Source organism: Schistocerca serialis, chromosome 4 (genome assembly GCF_023864345.2).
Source record: "Schistocerca serialis cubense isolate TAMUIC-IGC-003099 chromosome 4, iqSchSeri2.2, whole genome shotgun sequence".
NCBI classification, from domain to species: domain Eukaryota; kingdom Metazoa; phylum Arthropoda; class Insecta; order Orthoptera; family Acrididae; genus Schistocerca; species Schistocerca serialis.
In genome coordinates, this window is record NC_064641.1 from 317519145 (window position 1) to 317543571 (window position 24427).

The window sequence follows — 24427 nt, forward strand, 5'->3', positions numbered from 1 at the left end:
GTCAGACGAGAGATGTTTAATCATTTGACCGTACATCTGATCTGACACAGGAGCTGTGTCGGGGCAATGTGCAAGGGCACTGAGGAGCTCCCACTCTGTAAATGGGGCATTATGGGGTTCACTGTGGCATGCAATGAACGAGAGGACTATCCTTTTCATCTGCCATTTGAGGGTGCGAGGACTGGTGAGGTTTAGGAAATGGGGAGAGTTCAGAAAAGCTGCCCAGAACCCCAGTTCAAGGGAGGCTTGGGAAGGTGATGTATGGCACCCAATGGTTGACACGTATCTCTCCCAACATTCCTGTTTCCATCTTTTTATAAGCTGGCAAATGCGGGCAGGGAGCCGCTTAAAGGCTATTAGGTGTCCCAGGGAAGGGTGCTACTTACGTCACTGTAGAGCTCACGGATGCTATTTAATTGCCTCACCGACTTCTGGCAACCACCAAGGGACTGTCTTTCACCGAGGGCACCATAAAGGACGAGGGATCGCGTATTCTGCCACAGAAACGATTGTTGTTGTGACCTGCTCAACGACTATTTGGGGTCGTATTTCTTAGCATTGAAGTTAGACCTTGACCACTTAGAGACTGCTGGTGTTTGACCACCAGCAAGAGATGACATAGTACACTTCATGGCATGTCATCCGCTCTGATGCCACCTACTCCAACTAGGGGCCGTCCCCACGGGTGACACCCAGTGGCAGCAAAGGCCATCTGGCAGGATGGCCATTGCTGGGAGTCCTGATGCCCCAGGGTGACGGGCATCTACTCTTTGGCATATGTATATGTGGGGAGTTAATGGCGAAGGCATCAGCAGAGCGATCCCTATGTGGTCAGGGGGCTACACCCACAGACTGCTATCAAGATGGATATCAGGTGCAAACGAGCTAAGGAGTCCATTATCGTTGACAATGCAGAAAGCGATACTGCACAGACGATGGAGGAAAACGCACCCAGGAGGGTAACCTCAACCAAGAGCTGGAGAATGAGCGGAAGTGCAGATCTACGTCAATGAAGGATGCGAGAGGTCTCAACGCATGATCGACACTATGCCCCATGCAAGGCGCTCTTCCCCAATTGGCTTACTCTTCGGGAAACTTTTGAACAATGGAGATCAAAACCAACAGGGGACCATCACATAAAGGTCGAAACATGTGTGACTCCTTTTAGTTGCCTCTTATGACAGACAGGAATACCTTGGGCCTATTCTAACCCTGGACACGCAGGGTCAGCGGAGTTGACTCAAGGATAATCGGAAATTTTTGTAGGAAATCTTCTTCCCATCACTTCAGAGATTCCTTGCAAGTCTTGTAATCTTCTGTTCCTGGCTTCTGATACTTTTTAAGTGCCATTGTGCATTCGTCCCAGAAGATAATTTTAGATTGCTTTAGATGTTCATCCTGTCCAGATGCTCTTGAGATTTTACATACCGGGAACTGTTCTTCAGCTATATTCAATGGTAGTTGTAGGGCAGACTGAGCAGTTCATTGGTCACCCATAAGTGTGGCTGCAAATGCCAGATGATAGGAGTGCAAGAGCAATGTGTTGTTTAGCACGTATTTCTGCCAGCAATAGATTTATTAGAAACATTTTTCCGGTGCTGCCTGGTGCGTCCAAGTAAATAATTCTGCCAGTATTGTTGATCTGGCCCATGATAACATTGTAAATTTCTTACTGATTGTCATTGAGTAGTGATTTTGTTGTGAGCAATGTATTGAAGTAATTCATTAATGTTGTAGCTTTTTCCTTCCTAATTTTGAATTTTAGCACTGACAGCATTTTTTCAGGATGCTTGCAACTGAAGTTTTACTAAGGTCTGGTTGCTTATTGCTAAACATTCATATTCTAGGCAAATGAGTGTTCCAATGAAGATGTTGTCGTTTAATTTGATGGTCAGTTCATGGTGAGGTTGTCGAACTTGGTACAGGATGTCATCACTCAAACTCTCTTTAAAGGAGTTCCACAGCTGTTGTTTTGAATTTGATGGATTACATGTTCTTAGAATCATGGCAAATTAAGTCTTTCACTCATTCAGCTGAGGCTGTGAGTGAGGCTTCTTGTAGTGTGAATTCCTAGTGGTTGTTGTTATCCATTAGTCTTAAGTGGCATGCTTCTCTCTGTACATCTGTCATAGGTAACTGTCAATGGTCTTGAGATTTGTTAAACTTGTTGGTCCCCATGTTTCGTGTAGCAACATCCAAAGATGGAAACATTCAGCATTGTTCAGATGTATGATGTATACTTGGCCTAATGCCACCAGTTTTCATGATTCCTGGATGATCTCCTACTGGAGTTCCTTGTTTTTGTCATCAAAAGATTTTTCCCTTGTTGTGTTCCACATATAATTTGTAAGGATGTCGACATGTAGTCATGTTTTCGTGAATAGATCCATTTGGCACAGTTGGTAGAAAGCTGTTGATGTTGTGGTCCGAGTTGGTTTGCTTGCAATTTTTCTGGCTGTGTCTTTTGTGAACTAAACTCTCTATCCATTCTCCAAATGTACAGCTAGATATTGCATAGCTGGTTCGCATTCTTATATGGGAAAACTAAAAATGTGACATGCTGCTTCATTACTGTTTATGTATCTTCCCGTTTGGTACATGAGGAACTCATTGTTTCTTTTTTTTTGTTCACAGTCTTTGGCGATTTGAAATACAACCTTGCCACTACCTTTGTTCACATACTTACAGACATATTTGACAGATTTCACTGAATTCCAATATTCTAGTTTTATGTGTGCTTGGAACATTTTAGAAAGTAGTGTGTTATATGGTAATACCCATTGATTATTTGTTTCCAGTTTGTCACTGCTTCATATTCGTATTTTTGCTGTGAAGCCACTGTTTTTGGGTTGTCGTTTTCTGTACTTGACGCAGCCATCAACTCCGGTTTGTGTGTCATCCACGTATGGTTCTGGTTACTTTTTTTTCCCTACATTTTCAATCACTCAAACATGGCGAATTGGGTTGTAATGGCTTGCATGCTCCAGGAAACACCTTTTTCACAACTATGTCGTACAGTTCTGTATTTTCTTGTGGATTGGGGAATTCAGCTCGGATGATTTTGTCAAGGTGCGTGGGATGAATTCTATCATGTAGTCATGTGAGATTGTGTGAGTGAGGTAATCCTCATTTTTCCCATTTGATTGTGTACATCCAGCATCTAACAGTTCAAAAGATGTGGTATTTTATGATGACTTTAATACATCTAATTTGTTTTTGTTGGAAAACTCAAGCTATCATGTCGTGTCAGTGCCTGGGGGCTTGCACGTATTTTAGCTGTTCTTTGATTTTTGGCCATGAGTTGCATGTGAATGTTCTCAAGAAGTCAGGTTGTCTGCATGTTCGTATGTAGTTCATGGCATCTTGAGTGTATTCGTGCATGTGTATGATGAGGGTAGGATTACCACTGTTCCAATGTCATCAAATGTGGATGTAGTCTTCTGTGTGTAGTTTCTTCTGATTCAGTCTTACGTAAAGCATCCATTCCACTTCTATTTTTGCATACATACCTACTTTTACATTTGGGCAGTGCCTAAAATATAAATCAAATTAACTTTTTATTCATTCCACAACATTCGAGAGTGTTCTGGAATGTTATGGCATGCTCTCAAATGTTTTGGGAATGTTCTCGAATACCCATGAACGTTCTGGAATGTCCTAGAAATTTCTAGAGGGCAAAACTTCCCAGCTCTTATATCTTCAAGAGCACACCCTTCAGGTAAAAATGGGAAACTTCTCCATGGGTGGGAATGGGTGACAAAGGGCTACCACAACATATAACTCCCTTGATCGTACCAGGGCTTGTTTCTGAGTTTTAGCAGAACACACATTGTACACTTATTTTTGTAATATATAAATATGGACTGATTATAGTGAAATGGCTAGTACTGCAATATATGCAGGTCACAAGTACAATTTATGAAAGAATTGTAACTAGCAATTGTATGGGACTGTAAGTTTTAGAACACTTTGCTGATCTGGTGTAGAAGGGCCAATAGCATGCAGCAGGAAATACAGTGTGCAAACACCACCTGAGATGCACTAAGGGGTGAGAAGCAGTAACTGGAGTAAACGGAGAAACAATTTCTAATCAGTGCAAAAATGAAGGGCTGAAAATAACTACACAAAAAAGGAAATGTAGGCATCATTGTGTACTTCTGTTACAGTGGAATAACTAGTTCATAAATGTGTACAAAGTCCTAAATAGGCTTCATTAAGTAAATATAACTAGTGACACTCATAAGTACAATAGGTTTGATTATCTAACACTGAATGACTAACAGTGCTTATTAACAATCAACACTATTTGTAACTATAAACTAGAGCATCTGTAACTTTAAGACTAGCATCTCTATAGGCCACTGTTTATATAGAGCTAACCATCTGTAGCAAAAATGCACCTGTAGGTTGTTGCAGATGGCTTAGTATCTGCAATAATAAATGGTTATCTACCTGATAAGGTAAGTGGTGTCGGCCACTGTAGCTGAGTGGACAGCATATCCGCTTGTCATGCTGGGGAGCTCAGGTTTGATTCCCGGATGGGTTGGAGGTTTTCTCCACTCAGGGACTGGGTGTGTGCATCATCTTCATCATCATTTCATCCTCATCGACGCACAAGTCGCCGAAGTGGCATCATCTCAAAATACTTTCACCAGGCGATCAGGTCCACCCATCAGGAGGCCCTCACCACACGAAATTTCATTTCATTTCGTGTAAGTGGTAGCAGTTCTCATAGGTAGAACACTGTCATTCGGTAAGTGACAAACGTTACTACAACACTTTGTTTGTAGTTATGTTCAGTAAGTAATAGTCAGCAGGTTGCAATCGCCACATTAGTCTCAGTAATTTGCAGAAGTGGCTATACATGGATCATCATAAATTTGCTATTTACAGTCAGTAAATTGTTAGTATATTACACACTGTAGCTTGGCAATATAACGCTGTGTTTAGCTGCTACTTGCATATATTTCTGAAGTAGTTATTCCACTGTAACAGAAATGTACAATGATGCCATTTCCTTTCTCCTCCAATAATTTTTGACCCTTCATTTTGGATACTGACTAGGAACTGTTTCTCTATTTACTCCAGTTATTGCTCCTTACCCCTTAGTACATCTCCCACACTGTTTGTGTGAAAGTATTTCCTGGTAGCACACTACTGACATCTCTACACCATTTCAGCAATGTGTTCTACAACTTACGGTACCATACAATTGTTACGAATGCTGCTCATTACTATTCTTTTGTGAATTGTACTTGTGACCTGCATACATTCCAGTACTAGTTGTTTCACTATTGCAGAAGTACACAATTGAGCCAACACTTTCTGATACTTAATACAAGCTAATGATTGAAAATTCTCTCTCTATGTGCCAAGTTACAGGTTCTAGCCGCACGATGCACTTTTCACTTTGTTTTTGCCAAAAGTTTCCCAGCTACCGCACTACTGACACCACTAGAGCTATTTCTGAGACTATTTCCCACAATTCTCATGCACAGCACCACTTGTTTGTATTAACTTATTATATTTATCATAGGTTTTTATACATTGCTTACTACATTGTGTATTTGCACTTACAATTTCATTAATGCCTTATGGCAACTAAAATTGCGTAAGTTTTTGTTCTTTATTTGATTATACTTTAGTATAACCTCAAGATATGCATGTCATTAGAAGATTAGCTTTAGTTATGTCACAATATCTACACTTGCGGTTTCGTTTGCTTATATCATTTTTGTACACACACTATGAACCACATTTAAGCATATAAGAGCTCTTTTTGCATTAATGGATTCATTATTGTATTAAATATTATTGATGTATTTTCTAGGGCCACAGCAATATGCTGCATATCTCTTACTTTTGAAGCCTACAAATAATGTGAAAATTATAAGTAACTACCGCTTATTCATTGTTAAATTTTTAAACCTTTTGTTATTAAATTTTAATATTCTTATCTAATTTATACTTATTTATGGTACATTTTTCAGTATAGCCTTCTGAAGAAGGGCACTAGGTGCTTGAAACAGATAAAGAAATAAAATTTCTTTTGTGCTGGTTGCTGATTATTCCAACAAACAGAAACAAAATTGCTGATGATAGAAAAATTATTATCATTATTATTGTGTTTTCTTAAACAATAACAGATCTAGATGGAATAATCTACATCTACATCTACATTTATACTCCGCAAGCCACCCAACGGTGTGTGGCGGAGGGCACTTTACGTGCCACTGTCATTACCTCCCTTTCCTGTTCCAGTCGCGTATGGTTCGCGGGAAGAACGACTGTCTGAAAGCCTCCATGCGCGCTCTAATCTCTCTAATTTTACATTCGTGATCTCCTCGGGAGGTATAAGTAGGGGGAAGCAATATATTCGATACCTCATCCAGAAACGCACCCTCTCGAAACCTGGCGAGCAATCTACACCGCGATGCAGAGTGCCTCTCTTGCAGAGTCTGCCACTTGAGTTTATTAAACATCTCCGTAACGCTATCACGGTTACCAAATAACCCTGTGACGAAACGCGCCGCTCTTCTTTGGATCTTCTCTATCTTCTCCGTCAACCCGATCCGGTACAGATCCCACACTGATGAACAATACTCAAGTATAGGTCGAACGAGTGTTTTGTAAGCCACCTCCTTTGTTGATGGACTACATTTTCTAAGCACTCTCCCAATGAATCTCAACCTGGTACCCGTCTTACCAACAATTAATTTTATATGATCATTCCACTTCAAATCGTTCCGCACGCATACTCCCAGATATTTTACAGAAGTAACTGCTACCAGTGTTTGTTCCGCTATCATATAATCATACAATAAAGGATCCTTCTTTCTATGTATTCGCAATACATTACATTTGTCTATGTTAAGGGACAGTTGCCACTCCCTGCACCAAGTGCCTATCCGCTGCAGATCTTCCTGCATTTCGCTGCAATTTTCTAATGCTGCAACTTCTCTGTATACTACAGCATCATCCGCGAAAAGCCGCATGGAACTTCCGACACTATCTACTAGGTCACTTACATATATTGTGAAAAGCAATGGTCCCATAACACTCCCCTGTGGCACGCCAGAGGTTACTTTAACGTCTGTAGACGTCTCTCCATTGATAACAACATGCTGTGTTCTGTTTGCTAAAAACTCTTCAATCCAGCCACACAGCTGGTCTGATATTCCGTAGGCTCTTACTTTGTTTATCAGGCGACAGTGCGGAACTGTATCGAACGCCTTCCGGAAGTCAAGAAAAATAGCATCTACCTGGGAGCCTGTATCTAATATTTTCTGGGTCTCATGAACAAATAAAGCGAGTTGGGTCTCACACGATCGCTGTTTCCGGAATCCATGTTGATTCCTACATAGTAGATTCTGGGTTTCCAAAAACGACATGATACTCGAGCAAAAAACATGTTCTAAAATTCTACAACAGATCGACGTCAGAGATATAGGTCTATAGTTTTGCGCATCTGCTCGACGAGCCTTCTTGAAGACTGGGACTACCTGTGCTCTTTTCCAATCATTTGGAACCCTCCGTTCTTCTAGAGACTTGCGGTACACGGCTGTTAGAAGGGGGTCAAGTTCTTTCATGTACTAATATGTAAAATAAGGGTAAGAACTCACTTACCTGTAGCGGACTGAGGTGTGAATCACAGAAAGACCATTCACATTAGCTTTCCAGCTCTTGTTGTTTTACATGTAAAAGTTCAAACATTCATTCACACACAATAACCAATCTATATGGTTATGTGCGTGGATGTAGTACTTTTTTAGTAAAATAACAAGAACTCAGAAGTTAATATGAACAGTGTTCCCTGTCATGTGTTTCCATGCTGCTATAGGTGAGTGGTTGGCTTTCCCTTATTTTACATACTGTTTTCTTAGCAACAATGTTAAATGGTCCAAGAATTCCAAGGAAAATGTCACATAACTTCAGCTGATAGGACACTGAAAGACAGTTTACTGGAAAGCAACTTAAAAAAACAATCAACTGCTTAATAATAATAGAAGGATATTTTTAACAAGGCACTACTTCTCCACAATTTGAAAGAAATTATTTCCTGCATCTGGTCTACTTATAAACCAGTGCAGCTGCCAGACTTTCTCAGAGTACCAAGTGATGTTTTTCATGACCAATGACCATTCTACTTTCTGAGAGGCATTATCATCTGTCTGATATGTTCATACAGTATTTGTAAGAATGCCAGTCATCAGTATTTACCCAGGGAGAATTTTGTAAGACTACAGGAGCAAAATATGAGCAATTCTTGGATCTTGGAGTCACGTATCTTGAATTAACAAAAACATCCCCGTTACTTGACACTTGGAGAGAATAGGGGGGGGGGGGGGGGGCTTTCAGTAACAAAGAGCATGTGGCATTAATCAATACCTTTATCAAAATTGCAAAATGGTTATGTTAAAAGAAGTCATATTAATGAAACTTGTGTGCCATACATTGGACTGATTACAATTCTCTACAACTGATTATGCACAGGAGTTCGTACTGTGCTGATCAATAACAAGCTTATTAAAGCCCTTACTCCAATAACTAGAGATGAATGTGTATAAAAACACAATGACATTATACAAAACTAATTACTTGCTCCCTATGAAATATTTACTTTTTCTAAGATAATAAATAATCTCGTAACTCTTGGTATGTACACAATCTTATATATTTATGGATGCAGGATTACAATTTCAGGCATATACATTCAGTCTTTATGTGTTCACACAAAACTGGTGAACTGCAATAATTATAAACAGTCTTTTAAATCCACAGTACATAACATCCACAGTTTCATAACATATCCTTGCTTGCAAACTCCATCTTTTTATTCCTTTTGTAGATCCTTACAATCAGTATTCATAACATCCCTGCTTTTTGCTATATCTTTACTGACGTCTGCTTTTGGTTACATCTTCACTGAAGTTAATTTGATGTCCACTTCTTTCAGAAATAACCATCCTACACAGAATCGGTAATATCAAAAAGGAGGGTTTCATTATTCATTCACTACCCTGACTTAAAAATCACTTCCATATCTAAGTGCGAACAGAGAGGATAAATTCTCAAATGATATATTTGCATCAAATGCAGCAAAAAGATGCCAGCACATCGGTAGTGTTTCATTATTACATCTTACTTTAATATTACTGGAAAAAACACCTGTCCTATGAACTGAACAACTCTCAACGTAAGTGTCTAAAAGGGGGAGGAGGGGGGGGGGGGGGGGTTAAACCATATGTAACATTAATTTGTTGGCATAATTCTTCTGCCAATGTCTCGAAACTTGGGGTTAGCCTAACCCAAAATCCAGCCATATTTGTCATGTTCAACTTCTAACAGCAGCTTATGGATTGGTGTATAAATAACAAGGAAAAAAACATTCATGGATTTTTCCTGGATTTCTTGGTTACAAATACTCTTTTTCCTGTGTGAAAATACACTTTCTCCTAGATGAAAATACACTGTAGGTCTACCCTGGATGAAAGTGTTAAGTGACACTATACTTTATCTCGGAGCTGTAAAACTTATCAGTCCCCTGATTGATAAAGGTTTTATATACTGGCATAGAACTTCCAGACATTTTAGGAAACGGAAACAGGAAAAACAGTGTGTTTTGGAAAGATCTTTTATGTGTGGCAACATGTACACTACATTTTTTCATATTACAAAAAGCTTGCGTAATATGAAATTTACTTTAAGAGTAACTCTATGCAAACCACCATTCCCAATATTTTCCTGGACCTATTACAAATGTGAACAGTTGTGAGGTCACATGCTTTTTCCCTCCAAGATCTTAATTATCAATATACTAGATTGGTAAACTTACTTCGTTCATCAACAGAACTTTTTACTGATATATTTTCCACACAACTAATACACAAAAAATAATTTACTCGAAATTAGCAGCAACACACAGACTTCCTTTCATTAACGCTTTGAAATCAGTTCAGTACACTGTACAATGGCCTCATTGGTCAGAACCAAATTAATACATCAACACACAAGTAAGAGTTATGAACAAAATATTTTCCAACCTGCGTCTGGTTTCTTTGGATCATATATGACAACCTCACCATCGCCACATGAGTAGAGCAGCAAATGTTTATCAGCAGCTTCAGAGGAACCTGGAAAGGTTACCCATTGTTTTGTGAATCAATGCAAACTGAACACAAAATCGAACTTCACAAAACATTAGGAATGCATAAAGTTATTAACGAAAACATACTGTGTAAAAGTTGTCAGTGTATAAGCACTTTTGACACACATCCAGAACAGTGAATAAATATCTTAACAGTGATTACTCACAAAATTCTTATCAATAATGCACATTTACATCTACATGATTACTCTGCATCTCACACCTAAGTGCTTTGCAGAATGTTCATCAAATCATGTTCAGACAATTTCTCTACCATTCCACCTTATACAGTGCACGGAAAAAATTAACATTTAACTCTTTCCACACAAGCTCAGACTTCCCCTGTTGTCTTACGACAACCATCTCTCCCTATGTAGGTGGGCTTCAACAAAATATTTTCACATTCAGAGGATAAAATTGGTGATTAAAATTTCATGAAAAGATCTCACCACAACAAAAAACACCTTTGTTTTAATGACTGCCTCCTTAACTCATGTACCATATCTGTGACTCTCTCTCCCCTATTCCACAGCAACACAAAATGTGTTACCCCTCTTTAAACTTTTTCAATGTTCTCTGTCAATCCTATCTGGTTAGAATCCCTTACTGTGCAGCAACACTACAGAAGAGAATCAACAAGTATAGGGTAGGAGTCTCTTTAGGGGACCTATTGCATAATGACAATCTATTGAAAGGACATCACTTTTGTTTATCCCCTTAAGTCATCAGTTTTCTGACTGGTTTGATGCAGCCAACCACGAAGTGCCAATTTCTTCATATAATACAGGGAGCGAAAGGCTATTTACAATTTGTACAGAAACCAGATGACAGTTATAAGAGTCGAGGGGCATGAAAAGGAAGCAGTGGTCAGGAAGGGAGTAAGACAGGGTTGTTGCCTCTCCCCAATGTTATTCAATCTGTATATTGAGCAAGCAGTAAAGGAAACAAAAGAAAAATTCAGAGTAGGTATTAAAATCCATGGGGAAGAAATAAAATCTTTGAGGTTCGCTGATGACATTGTAATTCTGTCAGAGACAGCAAAGGACTTGGAACAGCAGTTGAACGGAATGGACAGTGTCTTGAAAGGAGGATATAAAACGAACATCAACAAAAGCAAAACGAGGATAATGGAATGTAGTCGAATTAATTCGGGTGATGCGGAGGGAATTAGATTAGGAAATGAGACACTTAAAGTAGTAAAGCAGTTTTGCTATTTGGGGAGCAAAATAACTGATGATGGTCGAAGTAGAGAGGATATAAAATGTAGACTGGCAATGGCAAGAAAGTGTTTTTGAAGAAGAGAAATTTGTTAACATCGAGTATAGATTTAAGTGTCAGGAAGTCGTTTCTGAAAGTATTTGTATGGAGTGTAGCCATGTATGGAAGTGAAACATGGACGATAAATAGTTTGGACAAGAAGAGAATAGAAGCTTTCTAAATGTGGTGCTACAGAAGAATGCTCAAGATTAGATGGTTTTCTCCTATAGCACATCATCTCACATGCCTTCTGTTACAGTTTTTCCGCAGTCCATGAAGCACTACCATACGACGTGGACAAAGCCCGACCAACAGGCATTACATGCATTGACCAAAAACGATAGTGCATTGAGAGTGGCTAGTTTCTAGCTGAAATCTAGATCTGCCAATAAAAATTCCAAAGGATGACTGATAGCTGAAATCTATTATTTACAAGTCAAAATAACAGTCACTGCATGCAACAGCCTCTGAATGGAGGTTAACCTGAGTTTTTTTGTTTCCAAAATAACATATTTCCTTAATTTTGTCTACTTTGTGATCACTAATTTAAGTTTCTCACCCTTCTGACTTCTGCTGTGTCTCATTACATTTGTCTTTCCTTGCTTTTCTCTCAATCGATATTCTGTATTCTTTGGCCTGTTGATTTCATTCATTAGTAGTTCTTCACCTTCACTGAGGATAGCAACATTGTCAACGAATCTTATCAATATTTTTTCACCCTGAATTTTAATCCTTTGACTTCTCTGAACATGTTAACAGTTTTCGCTGATTCCATTCTGTAATGCTCAGGAGGCACTGACGTGCTTCTCTGTTCCCTCCATCAGCTGATCTAGAAGTGTATACACATGGCCCCTTGCTGCCACCTTTGTGCTCCCAACAAGTCCGCAAGAGGTACTTAACAGCCAGATAGAGGGGCCAGGTAGAGCAGCCATGTAGCTGTATTTCTGTTCTGAGTGCTCAGTAGTTTTTCAATGCCTGGGTTGTGTGCATTTGATACTGATATTTTATTTGCATTGCTGTTTGCATACTCATTTTCGATCGGGAAAATGGCATGCCATCATGGTTGTAAACAGGAAGAAGTCTTAGAGATTCTAATTAGAAGTGGCAGTCAGAATGAACTCTTTGACAGTGACGACACTTCAATAGAATTTTGAAACAACAGTTCTGAGTCAAGTACAACACAGCCATCTGTCTCTACAAGAGACGAAATTTCTTCAGAATCTGAAGTTTCTGATAATAAGAGCTAACTGTTTGGTAAAAGAGCACACTTTAGCGACATGTTTGACTAGGAAAAAAGTGATTTTTATTGATTTCTGCATGCATTCGATGTTTCAGCTTTGGGATGCAAGTGTGTATTAGATCAAAACTCCAGTATTCTCTCATATTTCCTGATATTTTTCACAGAAACGCTGATGAAATCTGTTGCAGACGAAACCAATAGATTTTATTTACACACCAAGGCAAATATGTCAGAATCGGTGCATCCTCATTTGTCCAGATGGATAGAAATGGGACCTGAGGAACTCTATTCCTCCACTGTTATTTGTCTGCTTATGGCTCATGTGAAAAAGCTGGAAATTAGTGACTAATCATCCAGGGAATGATTCTGGAACACACTAGTTTTTGACAAAATTATGTCCAAGGACTGTTTTCATTTTATTTTGAGAACACTTTATTTTAGTGATAACTCTGCCAGCAACAATTGAAACAGGCCATTCAAAATTAGAAACATTGTGGATAACGTTTGCACAACATTCCAGACTGTATTTCATTCGAACTGAGGCTCTGCATTGATGTTTAAAGAGCAATTATCTTTCAAACAATACATTCCGTCCAAAAGAATTAGGTCTGGAATAAAAACGTGTGTTGTGTGATTGTCGGAAAAGTTACGTCCTAGATTTAGTTGAGTATATGGATGCAACCATGGAAAATGGCTTCCACAATTTGGGGAAAACTGACAACATAGTGGTAACACTCATAAAGCCATATCTGAACCTGGGTCATGCTGTTTACATTGACTATTGGTATTCAAGCGCACACCTCTTCCTCTGGCTTCATAACAATTTATATAACATGTGTGTTACTGTTAACAGCAACATGCACAACATGCCCAAAACTACAAGACAAACTGAAATGAGGAGAAATCCAGTTTATATCTACTGATCCAATGTTTGACCTGCCCTGCAAGTGGTACCACAAATGAGGAGTGTAGTTGTTGACCACAAGTAATATTACAAAATGTTTCAGACTGAAAAGACTGACAGAAACACTGGTAAAAGGATTACAAGACCTCCATTTGTTATGTATTATGACTTGAGTATGGGGGCAGTTGTCTGTATTGGCATGCTACTGAGTCCAGTCAAACCAGTGCAGAACAGTTTGAAGCGATATAAAAAGCTCTTTTTGCACTTACTCCATCTGTACATTTTAAAATGTTCATGCTCTCTATTGAGTATTAATGGCAAAAACATGCCAATACCAGAGTTTCTTCTGTCTCTGGTGTGACAAACTGTTGAAATGGAGGAAGGCTAGCAAGGAAAGAGCTTTGATGATAAGGATCTTCTACCATATATTGGCAAAGATTTTCTGAACAATCCTTTCCAAATCAAAGCAGGATACACCAGTGCTTAGATGAGCTGTGTGCTCAGAACAGAAAGTGCATCCATGAGCCAGGTATGAATTCAGAACATGGAAATGCTACTGTGTGTGGTATCACATTTTGAAGCTTATCATATAAAAAAAACTTATTAACCATGCATAACCACACAGAACAGATGACATACAGAGGTATGTCTCTTTTTGAAGAGGGGGAGGGGGAGAGGGGGAGAGGGAGAGGGGGAGGGGGAGGGGGAGAGGGAGAGAGCGGGAGAGAGAGGGAGAGGGAGAGGGAGAGGGAGAGGGAGAGGGAGAGAGAGAGAGAGAGAGAGAGAGAGAGAGAGAGAGAGAGAGAGAAAAGCAAAATAAAAATATATTTTTAACTTCGCCTGCACTTGGCCACATCAAAAAGAAGATTGGAAAATATATGCAGAGGGTGTTTAAGGTATTAGTACTTGAAGTACAAGAATTAAAAGTACAGTATTCATTGTGTCAATGAAACAAAATTCCCGATATTCAAAAATTATTTAGAAACTAAGTACCTGGTTTGGGGTCTGCGTAGAGAAATTTTATTGCATTTATGATCTTGACACAGAATGATGAACTTCCAGTATGCAGATTACTTCTCTCAGAAGTTGCCTGCAGAAGAGCTTTTGAACTAACACTGATGAAAAGGAGAAGTTTGAATTTTTTACTTTTTCAGTGTTTACCTTCTGTTAAAAAAAACTAAGACTGATGCATCACTGCATCACAGAAAGCTCAAATGGAGGCAGTTGCCCATTTCCAATACACAAGAAGTGATTGGAAAGGATCCCACAATAGTGCATACTAGAGGAAAAAAATCTAACATTCATCATTTTACTGAAATATTTGAATATACTGCATTTTAATGATATTGAAGTGTTGATGTAGCAATGCTTTCTTTGATCTCTCTGAAGTCCAGGGGTCTTTTGTCAGTTAAACTAAAGTAAAGCTTGTTAGTACTGACTTTCTTTGAAGCAGTGCACAGTGTTAGATTTTTTCCTCACATGGAAGTTATTAAGTAACAATTTCTTCTACACTTCTGAATCACCACTGTGCTTCTCTTTCAGTTTGTTTCTTTGTGCTAATAATGTGTGACTGGGTCAATTTTTCCTCCTGCACAAATTCTGCATATATTAGATCCACTATAAGAAAGGTTAAGTATTCTCATTTACATACTGAATGAAGCAGATGTGTACATGGAAAACATGACATTCTCTGTCAGCTGTAAAAATATATTAAATTTTAGAGGGAATGAGTCATAGTATACAAATAGCTATTAATGTGGCTAGAGAAAGCAAGAGATGAGAGTATTCATGTAAGGGACTTGTCTTCAAATACCAATGCAAAGTCAGAGCGCGAAGAGTTCAACACAGCAATAGAGCAGTCTGCAAGTGATTCCATGTTCACAATGACCATCTGCACATCTGGTCTGAAGTATTCAATTCACATCAACACCTTCCACTCTCAATGCAGCTTTCACTCAGTTCTGAATCAGTAGTCTGAGAGTGCAGAATATTTTCTAGCCAAGCCCAAATTAATTAAATTTGCTTACGAGATGCTTAGTCTGTCAATGCTGTTATTTGTGAAGTTATAAAAATAAAGAAATCAGTAAGAAGAAGATGGACAAAAGAATGGCCTGCAAAACATGAAGCGTTTTTGCATGTTTATCTTTTGAAGGAGCTAAATACTGAAAAAAGAGGATTTGTTTAACTATCTAGGACAAAGACACATACTTTGTGCTACTGCAGCATATTACATTGTATGTAAGGGAAAATGACACTGTTATGGGAAAATCAAGTCTTTATGAAAGCCTTATAAAAACATTGAAAATAACCAGTTTTCGAAAAGATAACGGGGAAAAAGGTACTATGTATGCAAGCTTTTGACACCAGTGGCTCCTTCTTCTGGCAGAAGCGTTGAAGAGGAAGGAAGACAGATTAAGGAAAAGGACTGGTGAGGGTTAGGAAAATGGAGAGACTTCGGAAAAGTGTTTCCTTCTCACCCGTCCAGTAAGTTTCACCTGATCCGAGGTTCTGGGTGCCTTTTCTGAACTCTGCCCTTTTCCTTAAACCTCACCAGTCCTTTTCCTTCACCCCTCTTCCTTCCTCTTCAAACTATCTGCCAGAAGAAGGAGCCACTGGCTTCAGAAGCTTGCATTTGTAGTACCTTTTATATGTATGTTCTCCTGTTGCCATTTGGTGAGTAGAGTTTTTATCTATCTAATTACATTATAGTAACATTGACATATTTGGCAACTGGCATACGCTATTCTGATCTAAAATTTGCTGTTGTGGTATCACCTACATCGGTGAACCACATCATTCTGGAACCACGTAATTTTATACATTAAATACAAATGCATTTCACTTCATTTGGACACTGGGTCTGCGTCAATTCGAGCACCACCAGAATTCGCACAGGCTGAATACAGACAGTGACAAAGAAAAAAATTTAAGTCAGTGATCCATTCATAAGCAATAATTTATCTGTGCAGACACTGCCTGTATGGAGTGATGGTGTCAGTATCCATGTAAATACAGGGCCCTTAAAACTGTTTCTATTGTACCCCCAGTTTTTGCAAAATGTGATATGTATCAAGATAGGGATGAAAAAACAAAATGGTTCAAGCATAAAGCCCCTCTAGCAAAAACTGCTTGCCATAATATCGGGAAACAGCTTCCAGGTGTGAAGGGAAAGCCAAAAATCCAAAAAAGGTTCTGGATTGTTGAAAAAAAAAAAAAAAAAAAAAAAAAAATTCTGAGATGGTGTGATTCACCGCGTTGTAAAATACACAAACAAAGAACTAGACAGAATGCCAGGAACTTATCCATGAAGAGCTCAAGACTACCCACATACAGATTTCGAAGAATTATCTGCTTTCCTTGGTGTTTCATACTTCAAGAGTGAAAAAGTCACAGCATCTCACTTCTGCTGAATTGTGGGCCACCGATGGGGCTGCACCAGAGTTTTGTAATTGCACCAATGAGCGAATGGGGGTTTGATACTCTTCTCCAAGCTGTAAAATTTGACAAAAAGTCTATGAGGGTGCAGAAGAAGGAAACACACAACCTGGTACCTATTAAATGTTCAATGAGTTTGTGAATGTGTATGAACATTAACAACAACAGACAATAATCTGGAAGAATTCCATGGACTTATTTGTATGTACATCTCCATTATCAGCAAATCTTTCATTGATTTATAATTAGATAATATTTCAGGTCAAGCTGTAGCTTATAGTTAAGAAATGGTGGGATACAATAGATTTTTATTTATAGTGGATTTGATGGGTGAAAAAATGCTAATGAAGATGGGATCTGATAGTACTTTAATTCAATTAATTCAACTGATATTGGCCTTGAGGTGTGTAAACTTCACCCGAAACTCTCATTACTGATTATTCTATCTACAAGTAATTCAGATGGAATACTCCAAATAAGCCATTAAAATACTGTATAAAACTATGTGTTCTCTGTCATGGAAGAATTTTTCACAACCTAAATATGGAAGTATATGCAGGCAAACAGCCTGCTGGACCACTTCAAATACCCAGTGATGAAGGAATGAGATGTTACTATAAATTCAATACACTGACAACACAGATAGGAACATGATGATGGACCACTATTTTATATCCATACCAGTCGCTAATGAACTGCACACTGATCATCGACACACAGTAGTAGGTACTCTGCAGAGGAATAGGAGAACTTCCACCGGAACTCCTGTCAGTAACGAGTAGGCCAATAAACAACAATATTTTCATGTTGGGAGAGTAACCAGGTAACAATTGCAACCTTTGTGCCTATGTTCCACACAAAAAAACAGAAAATTAATTTACTAATAGCATCTACCACCCACAGTGACAGGAGTACAGTCATTGAAAGTGGTGAAGTGAATAAATATGAAGTGATTACATTCTACAATCCCACAAAAGGAGGTGCAGATGTTGTCAATGATCTATAATTGGAATATTCTGTTTCAAGACTAAGCAACTGGTAGTCTGTTAAACTGTTTTTCAGCTTGCTCATGGGGGCAAAAAAGGCTCAAATAATATACAGGGCAAAGACAAATGACTTAATGCAAAGGAGAAGATTCCTTACAGAACTGATTATAGTGCTTACAGCATTAAACTGGTACAGTTGGATCTCGTTACTAAATTCCTCATTGCCACATTTTCCCACATAGTACATCCAGGTTTGGAAGTTCCAATCCTAATAGCATTGAAATGCGTGTTAACAGATTCATTTATATGTTCTCTCTTCCCTCTTAGTGCATTCAAATTTGATGGTGTTTTACAGTGCCAGCAACTGTGCAGTTCATCAGCTATGGCGGAATTGACCAATTTGACACATGGGAAGTACAGGGTAGTACTGTAGTTCGTATAGGTTGGCACTAGTCCAAGAACTTGCGACCTATTGACAAGTGCCGATCAGAAGCAGGAGCGATGTTGTAGCACCCAAATATAAACGATAAACCATGTGTAACTCAGTCACTGGCCTTTCTTTGTTTGAGTGTGGTATAGCGTAACATCAGAGCTTGTTTAATCTCAGTGCATAATTTTCTTTCTTGTGCCAAAAAGTGTATTGATACACCATGGATAAGAGACAATTCACTTATGAAGAAAAGTGGAACATTATTCAAGAAGTGTACAAAAACTCCTACATGAAGCGTGCTGATATTGCACGAAAACTGAACAAGTGAAAAAGAATTTAAGCTAAATATCTACACTCCTGGAAATTGAAATAAGAACACCGTGAATTCATTGTCCCAGGAAGGGGAAACTTTATTGACACATTCCTGGGGTCAGATACATCACATGATCACACTGACAGAACCACAGTCACATAGACACAGGCAACAGAGCATGCACAATGTCGGCACTAGTACAGTGTATATCCACCTTTCGCAGCAATGCAGGCTGCTATTCTCCCATGGAGACGATCGTAGAGATGCTGGATGTAGTCCTGGGGAACGGCTTGCCATGCCATTTCCACCTGGCGCCTCAGTTGGACCAGCGTTCGTGCTGGACGTGCAGACCGCATGAGACGACGCTTCATCCAGTCCCAAACATGCTCAATGGGGGACAGATCCGGAGATCTTGCTGGCCAGGGTAGTTGACTTACACCTTCTAGAGCACGTTGGGTGGCACGGGATACATGCGGACGTGCATTGTCCTGTTGGAACAGCAAGTTCCCTTGCCGGTCTAGGAATGGTAGAACGATGGGTTCGATGACGGTCTGGATGTACCGTGCACTATTCAGTGTCCCCTTGACGATCACCAGTGGTGTACGGCCAGTGTAGGAGATCGCTCCCCACACCATGATGCCGGGTGTTGGCCCTGTGTGCCTCGGTTGTATGCAGTCCTGATTGTGGCGCTCACCTGCACGGCGCCAAACACGCATACGACCATCTTTGGCACCAAGGCAGAAGCGACTCTCATCGCTGAAGACGACACGTCTCCATTCGTCCCTCCATTCACGCCTGTCGCGACACCACTGGAGGCGGGCTGCACGATGTTGGGGCGTGAGCGGAAGACGGCCTAACGGTGTGCGGGACCGTAGGCCAGCTTCATGGAGACGGTTGCGAATGGTCCTCGCCGATACCCCAGGAGCAATAGTGTCCCTAATTTGCTGGGAAGTGGCGGTGCGGTCCCCTACGGCACTGCGTAGGATCCTACGGTCTTGGCGTGCATCCGTGCATCACTGCGGTCCGGTCCAAGGTCGACGGGCACGTGCACCTTCCGCCGACCACTGGCGACAACATCGATGTACTGTGGAGACCTCACGCCCCACGTGTTGAGCAATTCGGCGGTACGTCCACCCGGCCTCCCACATGCCCACTATACGCCCTCGCTCAAAGTCCGTCAACTGCACATACGGTTCACGTCCATGCTGTCGCGGCATGCTACCAGTGTTAAAGACTGCGATGGAGCTCCGTATGCCACGGCAAACTGGCTGACACTGACGGCGGCGGTGCACAAATGCTGCGCAGCTAGCGCCATTCGACGGCCAACACCGCGGTTCCTGGTGTGTCCGCTGTGCCGTGCGTGTGATCATTGCTTGTACAGCCCTCTCGCAGTGTCCGGAGCAAGTATGGTGGGTCTGACACACCGGTGTCAATGTGTTCTTTTTTCCATTTCCAGGAGTGTAGAAGGGGGAAAAGGCAAAAGAAAACTTAAGCATGATGGTCAGTTTCCAGTACTGGAAAGTGTCCTGCTAAAGTGGTTTAAGGAAGCTCGCACAGTGAACATTCCAGTGATGGTACTGAGCTTCATGCTAAAATTACATATTTGGCACAACTAAGACTCAAAGATTTCAAGGCATCCATGGCTGGATCGAAGCCGACACAATTTAGTGTGCGAATCTGTTCAAGGTGAGATTGGAAGTGTGAACACTAAAACTACTGAGTCATAGAAAATACTCTTCCATCAATCATTGAGATATGATATTTACAATACAGAAGACACATGCCTATTTTTTCACCTTCTTCGTTACAAAACCCTTGAGCTCAGAGGAGAGAAATGTCATGGTGAAAAATTCAGCAAAGAGAGGCTGATTGTTCTGTCATGTTGCAATAAAAACGGAACAGAAAAGTTTGTGCCACTAGTAACTGGCAAGACAGAAAGTCCATGATGTTTCAAAAATATGGGGTCATTTCCACCCAGATATACATATAATTGAAAGCATGGGTAATGACACACATATGTGAAGAATATCTAAGTGCTTGGGATGGAAAGCTGGGTTTATTGACCAGTGTGCAGCACATCCTCAAGATACATCGTAAATTCATAATATAAATGTTATGTTTTTCCTGCCAATTTTACAAGTCACCTTCAAGCACTCAACCAAGGCATTATAAAATGTCTGAAACAAAAACACAGAAAAATTCTTATACAGAAGAGGCCGGCATGTCTTCATGGTACAACAAGAAAAGTGATGATCTTAAATTCTATGCATTTTGTGGAAAATGCCTGAGATTCCGTGCAAGAAATCACAATATTCAACTGTTTTCAGAAGGCTGGCTGGTTTTAATCGGATACTGGCACTTACAGGAGAGATCACATCAGCAAATAATGCCATTGCAGAAGAAGACACCACACCAGAAAACAATGCAGCTGAACAATGACAGCAAATAATAGGGCAACATAAAAATACCACTTGCCTTAGCTTCAATGTTTATGGAGAGTGTGATGAAGGTGTTGCCATCTGTCAGTCCACGACAACTGATGAAGTGTTGCAGGAGTAGATGGCAGAGAAACAAGAAAGTGAGGATAAAGATGAAACAGAACCTCTGCCAGTCCCTACAATATTGAAAGCCGCTGAAACCATGAACACAAAAAAGCACTGTGTGTTAAGCTTTGAAGCTGATGAAGTGTTGAAAATGTTAACGAAGATGGACAAAGATTGTCAACATGATATTAAAATTAGGAAAAAAGAAATAAGCAACAATTGACATGTTCTTTAAATGCCTGTGAAGACAAGACTATGCAGTGCAGTGTAGTGTAATGTTGTGTAGAGTAGCGTAGTTAGGTTAATACGTACAGTATACCAATTGTTTTAGCAATGACAATCTATATTATCAGTAGTGACTAAACTTACGGGAAAGCCGTGTAAACTCTGCCCCTCTTTGGGAATAAATAAAATCATCATCTGCCAGGTTCATATTTATTTATTTATTTATTTATTGTTCAAATTGTTTTAGGTGGCAGTATCTCTCTATTAACCAGTTACTTTATTTATACAAAATATTACTTTTACTAGTTACATATGAGTACTGGTGGTTTTATCCACAGTAAAACTTAAATTGGATTTTAATGTGATTAACATATACATGTACATATTAACATATAAAAAATCAACTTGAATTGAAATTAAATGTTGATATCCAAGTCTTTTAGATATGTTCCTAAAATATGGATTTGTACTTTGGATGCTAGGGGCTATGCTCTCATACCATGTTATGTACCTACACTCCAATCGGCTGTTGGCTTAAGTGTAAATATCCAGCAGCATGGATGTTGCCAGTATCAATGAATTTCAAATAGGTTTGCTTCTTATATAGTTTTGAGTTTTTGGGTGAGATATTTCGAATGTTGTTGTGGCTCGCCGATCTTTCAAAAGTACTGCCGCACAGTTACGTGCGTCCTCTACATGCGGCACTGTCTGCCAGCCGTGCTGCAGCAGTGCCACCTAAGTGGCCAGCCAGCCAGCGGCTGCTAGACTTGGACTCAGTTATGAGTTGACTGTTAAAGTGTACACACGTCTTACTCTGTTTACTTGATCTGTGACTTCATGTATTGCGTCATCCTTGAAATATATTTGTTCAACTTGAAGTTATAACAAATGTATTCTCAAAAAAGTTTTGTTTAAAATTATAATTCATAGCTATATCATGTTAGGAAGTGTGGCATTACGAGATTGCATATTACTCTGAATGTGCTACTTTTACTTTCACATTTTCACCGCTGAATTAAAAATAATAATAATAATAATAATAATAATAATAATAATAATAATGGCAGATGATGATTTTATTTATTCCCAAAGAGGGGCAGAGTTTACACGGCTTTCCCGTAAGTTTAGTCACTACTGATAATATAGATTGTCATTGCTAAAACAAACGTATATACAACTTAACCAAGTATGAATATTTTGAAATGCTGTTAGGAGAGATCTGACTGTAACACTAACTATGTCTAAGTATTACAAACAATAATAATAACACATTATTGCCAAATTAGGTAGTTTTTGGTTGCATGTTTACTCCACTTATGATATTCAAAATCTGTGGTCCTTTCAAAAACATACTAACGAAATTGCACTATATGCCTAAACACATGTCAATTCTTGGCACACCACACCACTTGCAAAAGAAAACAGAAGGTTTTGTATATTTCCACAGCAGAAGGAACAAGCAAATCAAGAGAATAACCAAGATGTCAATACTGCTGGAAAAGTCTTTCTGAGTTGCCATTCTGTGGTAGACAGTGAAAATCACTAACCAGTAATTCCACTATCAAAGAGAAATTTGAAAGTGCATAGATTTCTCTAATCTGTCAATAACTACAGAGCTACAAAACAGTCACACATGTAGCAACTTTATCTGTACCACTTTATATTATTTTTTTAGAATCCACTTCTGCTTCCCCTGTAAAATGTAACAAACAGAGTTATGAGGTTTTTCACTGTCTGCCATTACATTGTGGTGTTAGGTGAATGAGCATGCTAGGACATCGGCACATCAGTATTTGAGTTCTACATTTCTGGTATTTTATATGTGACATACTGATCTCACTTGGTATTTTTTATTGTAAAGTGACCCAACATTACTATGTGACTTGTGAGTTTGTAAAGATTAACTTCTTTTAATATGTTACAAGATCCAATGATGACAGCACAGATATGTCAAAACTGATAGTCAATAAAAAGATTTACAAGCAATCTTAGCGATTCTGTTCTTTTTAAGAATAATATAGCAATTTAGATTACCCCAACAGCTGACACAAAAACGTATATAAAACTTAACCAAGTATGAATATTTTGAAATGCTGTTAGGAGAGATCTGACTGTAACAATTAACTATGTCTAAGTATTACAAACTGAAATATTTTTATTTTAAGCAATATATATGCTTAATTTTATGTTTATACATATTTTAATGTATTGGTGATAATAACCGGAAAGATGCAGTTCTTAGTATTGAAACAATGTTGATATACCCATGTGTTTTACAATGCAGTAATTCATTTCTACAGGACCTTTAAAATGAAAAACTTTAGTTGTCAGAGTAGCTGTATTTATTATGTACTGATAATGGTGAAACCTAGAGTGGCAGACGAAGTTGTCACTCCAAGGCTGCAGAAATATTCAGCACATGGAAGCTGGACTGTGCAACGGTACCAGTACAAGATGTGATCAAAAAGTAACACGAATTTTTCTTTTATTTAAAGAATCTTTATTTCTTCATCATCATCAACTTTTTCCCTTTAGTCAGGTTCTCCCCTCAGATATAACACACTTGTGCAAGATCTTTTTCCAATCTTGGAAGCACTTCTGGAATACACTATATGTTATGGTGCTCAGCTACTTCAGTGATTCTGTTTTTATCTCATCAATGATGGCAAAATGACATCCTCTGATGGTGCTCTTCAGCATCAGGCATAGAAAGAAATCGGAGGGGGGGGGGGGGGGGGGGGGGCATGTCTAGCAATTATGGTGGCTGAGGCAATGTAATAGTTTTGTTTTTTGTCAAACAATCGTGAACAAGCACTGAGATGTGAGCGGGAGCATTACTGTGACACAATTTACACAAGTAGTTTTGCCAGAATTCTGATCGTTTTCTTTGGATAACTTTACAAAAACGGTACATAACATCCAGGTCAGGTAGTATTCCTTACTGACT

General features: G+C 39.2%; 1 protein-coding gene across 1 annotated transcript in view; it reads right to left on the minus strand.

Annotated features, from left to right (window-relative positions):
- LOC126474025 (gem-associated protein 5) overlaps positions 1-24427 on the minus strand; it is a 343111-nt gene that overhangs the window by 202736 nt on the left and 115948 nt on the right. The window contains exon 9 of the mRNA XM_050101432.1: positions 10044-10133. Within this exon, the coding sequence (XP_049957389.1) occupies positions 10044-10133 (90 nt within the window). The remainder of the gene's footprint in view (positions 1-10043; positions 10134-24427) is intronic.